Source organism: Mesitornis unicolor, unplaced genomic scaffold (assembly GCF_000695765.1).
Source record: "Mesitornis unicolor isolate BGI_N332 unplaced genomic scaffold, ASM69576v1 scaffold40791, whole genome shotgun sequence".
Classification (NCBI taxonomy): Eukaryota; Metazoa; Chordata; class Aves; order Mesitornithiformes; family Mesitornithidae; genus Mesitornis; species Mesitornis unicolor.
This window is the reverse complement of record NW_010162500.1, coordinates 25,809-30,539: the sequence shown is the minus strand read 5'-3', so window position 1 is coordinate 30,539 and position 4,731 is coordinate 25,809. Positions and strand designations below refer to the sequence as shown.

At 33.2% G+C, this 4,731-nt stretch overlaps 1 protein-coding gene across 1 annotated transcript in view; it reads right to left on the bottom strand.

Moving 5' to 3' along the window:
• Nucleotides 1-321: 321 nt before the first annotated feature.
• The window catches only part of DCUN1D4 (DCN1, defective in cullin neddylation 1, domain containing 4), a 23,337-nt gene continuing 18,927 nt past the window's right edge, over nucleotides 322-4,731 (bottom strand). The window contains exons 6-9 of the mRNA XM_010193648.1: nucleotides 2,660-2,730; nucleotides 1,525-1,616; nucleotides 562-674; nucleotides 322-398 (exon numbers count right to left, since the gene is read on the bottom strand). Of these exons, the coding sequence (XP_010191950.1) occupies nucleotides 322-398; nucleotides 562-674; nucleotides 1,525-1,616; nucleotides 2,660-2,730 (353 nt within the window). The remainder of the gene's footprint in view (nucleotides 399-561; nucleotides 675-1,524; nucleotides 1,617-2,659; nucleotides 2,731-4,731) is intronic.

Below are 4,731 nucleotides of genomic sequence, written 5' to 3'. Positions count from 1 at the left end.
TGCTGTGGGAGACTGTGTCAAAGGCTTTATTTTATAGTAGGAAGGCTGATATCAGGATGTTTTTAAACAAATACTAAGAACATCATTAGTGACGTTCCATCAGTCATCTGAACTAGTATTTATATTATATCCTATCCAGCTTTTACCTGTTAGTTATTTTTATCACCTGCAGAAATGTCTGAAGTGCCTTCCTCTTAAATATGCTTATGCTCACAAAATTCAAACAGTAAGTAGAAAAACCAAGGTAATTATAAAGTTAGTGGAAGTAAGTGGTAAAGCTCCAATATGCAAAAGAATAGGGCCTAAATTATTTCCTTTAAATCACAAAATAGCTTGAAGCAGAAAGGTAACAAAACATATCAAAACACTAAACCATTGATCATCAAGCATCCTGTATACTTTTCCAGTTTAGGCATTTTACATATACTTTTTTACGACAGGAACAGTTCCGATCTGGAGTGGCATTTTAAGAGAAACATTCTTAGAAGTATACATTCTTTCAATTATGAAAGAAATTCTGAAATTAAAGTTTTAATTTCAGATATTGGTCTTCCACCGTACTTACCCGTGCAAAGTCAAAAGCATATCTATAAATAAGTTTAAAATTGGTAGGCTCATTTAATAAAGATCTCAAGTAATCCAGAGAACTTCTCAGTTTTTCTGTAGTATCACATCTACAAGAAAAGCACAAAGTGAATTTAGAGTCTGCATTCCTATACAGATGTTTAATGTTTTAGAAAAGGATCTCTATCACATAACCCCATCACTCCATTCCAAAATATATCACTCTGTGCAAAAGCACATTTATAAGTTCATCTGCATAAACCCACAGTGTGAAATAGATTTAGACAAAACAGCAAAGACTTACACTGGTACTCCGATAAAAATTTGTTTGGGTTTGTAGAAAATGCACTCTCCAACAGATTAAACTAAGAGCTTGCCTACACATGGCAAACAACCAGCAAACCACAGCAGTGAAACAATACTTCTATAGTTTTGCTGAAACTATAGAACTTCCTAGACACTTTTAGTGATTCTGTTCTGGAAGCTAAGACAAAATACAATTCCTTCTCCAACTCTCTATGAAACTCAATCATTCAGCTGCATTCATGTTCATTATGCCATGAAGCATGCTTATGCTCTGAAGTGGAGAATCACAGAAAGGATTGTTTTTCTCATAGCATTTTAAACTACACATGCTCTAACAACATACCAATATCTAACAGATAGGTGCAATCCAGTGACAAAGATAGATGTCCTTGGGGACAGAAACAGCGTTGAACCTCATGACACTTGTTTTCTTGAGATTGCAGACATTTTAATCCAACTGTATTTAAACATGCAGCTGTCAGGTTTCAAGTGGTCTTTAAGTGGCCATATCAGCTTAAGTAGGACCAAAAAAGATAGTTTTACTCCACAGTAGAGCTCTCTGCTTTAGGTGTTATGAGTCAAAACATCAAAGTGTGTTTTTTCTAAAAAAAACAAACAGGTTTACTGTAACAAACAAGAGGCTTTTCCACTTACTGTAATGATGTCATTCCTTTTAACCACTCTTGTAATGTAAAGTAGCCCATGTTTTGTGCATCTAACTTCCATGCTAGTACAAGCATAACTACCTGTTTTAAAGAAGAAAAAAAAAAAGTGAAGACTGAGAAGAATTAACAAAAAGATCCACACATTTCTCAAACAACTACTGTTTAGGCTACGAATGCTTTACTCATAAATGGGATGTTTACATCTTTGCTACGCCATTTTAAAAGTTAAAAAACACAAAAGTGACAAACTCTGCAGACTAGAAAAAAAAATGAACTTATTTAAATTTACAACTCAGCCATTAACTAACTAATGTTGGTGCAAGTCTATACAGTTTTTAATACAAAATCAGAATACCTACTTATATACTCATATATTTACATCTGCATAAATCTCAAGGGTTTATTATACTAATAAACTCCAAAATAAGCAAATTACATCTCATATTTCCAGTACATCTTTCAAGACCTCAATTCTTATTTTACTTAGTCAGAGATGATGCTTTACACATCCTGTGAAACACAGAAATTGCATAGACATTTAAAAAGCAAAAGTTAAGCACTAGGAAATAGCCTGTAAAAGGCACAACTATTCTTCTTTAGATTTTATTTATTTATATATATGTAAATAATTATATATATATTCCTTATTTGTGTTTTGTAATGGCATAATGGGAGTGCTAATATTGCCCACAATATTTGAAATCCCTTTCTTTCCTAGAAAACCCAAAGAAAACATTACTTTGTAGTTCTGTAGTTGGCACATTGAATCTCCAGTGTTGACTGTTTCAGAAAAGAAAACCATCAGCTTTTTGTTTGTGTTTGTTGTGGGGTTTTTTGTTTTGTTTTTTAAGCAATTTCTCTTTTTTTGCAGGTGGGCAGGGGCTGGGAAAGAGAAGAAGTGGCAGTAAAGACAATTTGAGTTTTTATAGGTTGACAGTTTAGGATTTAAAATAAAGGCAAGTTGTTTCCAAACATGTATATAAGCCTCTTTGGTTTATATTTCTTTATTAGAAAAAAAACAAACAAACAAATCCCAAGAATTTTGTCAATTCTTGATGGAAAATAAGACTGGCTCATGCACATCATACCAGATGAGGCATCTTCTGAAAGGACCTTGCACTTACATTTTCTGGTTCAACTCCAATGTCTTCACAAAATTTCTCCATACCTTCTGGCCCTACAACATCATCAGTGCCTGCAAACAAAATGCATTTTACTTATCTCTGAAACATAAAACCGTCTGACCTTTACAGCACCAGCAAAATGCCATCACGCGGTACAATGTGAACTTCCACGACTTGTTTGTTTGTTTGTTTTGACATGCAATAAATATTTCCACACTTACTAGCAGACTTGGATACACTTAAATCTTTATCTCGCCTTTGGAAAAAGAGACAGAAAAATGGTAAAACAACTATTCATTCTTGATAACATCCTTTATTCTACCCATTGACTGAGATAATATTGGAAGAATAAAATAATAAGATCTTTAAGAATGCACTTAAGACTAGCAGAACATCCACATAATATTACCATGGTTAAATGAGTGGATGGTGATTACTGAAACTCATTTCTTGGCTTGAATCTTTACTGATACCGTAAGATCATATCACATAAAAGTGTGATGCATGGCTATACAGGATACAAGACATTTTAACTCCCAGAATCTCATTCCTTATTGTCTCATATACAATCCTTATATAATGTGCTCTACAAAAAAATAAGTCTTAATAAAAGAAAAATAATAATAAGCTTAAAATAAGTCTTGTGCTCCTGCTTATTCATATTGCTGTACCATGGCCACACATTAACTGAATTTTAGCAAGCAGGGGGGGAAGGAAGACATGAATTACAGCTATTTCTTTGTCAATTTAAAAGGAAAAAAAAACCAACAATATCAATACTATTAAAATGCACTAATATTAAAACATGCTGTTAAATCAAGATATTAGCGATTTCGACAATACTCTACTGGAAAAAGATACAGACATTAAGAATTGTACTGCATTATTCTAATTTTTTAAGTACATTTTAAGAATTTGGACTATTTTGTTAGAATTATTTCACTCATGTTTAAAAGGGCCTCTTTGGGAAAAAAATTAGAGGCTGAAATGCCTACTTCCATCCAATATAAAGATCACATGGGCAAGAAAAAGAGGTTTTATAAACATAAGATCAATCTATGTTTCATTATTAGGTGACCTACTATTCTAAGAAATAACAAGGTTTAATTATATCTTTTCCCATCTCCTCATGACATCCTCTCACAGTTCTGTGTGTACACAGCAGTCTTTAAAAAGACTCATTCTGTAATGTAATGTAAAGACACACTGGGGTGGGGGGGAACCAAAACCATAACAAATGCAGTGTCACCTGTCTGCATACATAAAGAAGACTTATGAGGGAAGAACACAAAACACATTATCCTTTGAAAATTAATTTTTTAGAATGTTACACAATACTAAAACCAGAATCATACTCTCCACTTTTCTCTGTTTTATCTTAGTGTATGCATCCAATAGAAACCCAAAAGTTAGTTTATAAACAGCCTTCCTTTCATCCCTTCCTTCCACAAAACTCTTGGCAAAAATGCGTTATCCCTGTTGCTAGAGTTAAAAAAAAATAAATCAAGCTGGTCAGAAAGGCAGAGAAGCTAACAGGCTAGATTTGGCTTGAATTTGTCTGAATCTCCTCTTACAGACTGCCACAGACAAGTGAGATCTCAAAGTGTTTAATTTAGTGTATATAATTTTATTAGAAGAAAAATTTTAATACATCAAATTAAGTTACTCTTCATTATGTGTAAGAAGTAGACAGAACAAGCTGTGAGCAACGTTATCCAACAAAGCATCAGAAAACTGCAAGATGCATTTATTTTGTCAGTCACCAATTTCATTTCCTTTTGGTTTTTACACTCATGAGATTAGTCTTCCTCACACTTCAAGCTCTTCCCTTCAGAAAACCTTGTGTAAAAAAATTAATACAATGACCAACTCCATTATGAAAGGATCATCTTTTGTGATCACAGCTCATAATTAACGATCCTAGAAGTAATGCCTGCAGAAAGTTCTCATAGACGAGGGCAAGAATAAATAAATTCAGTCTACCTTCCCTAAACCTTGTTATGGAAAACTATATAATGACAAGCCTAGTATGGGATACTTCAATTTATTCACTTCCTTGTTTGAAACCATAA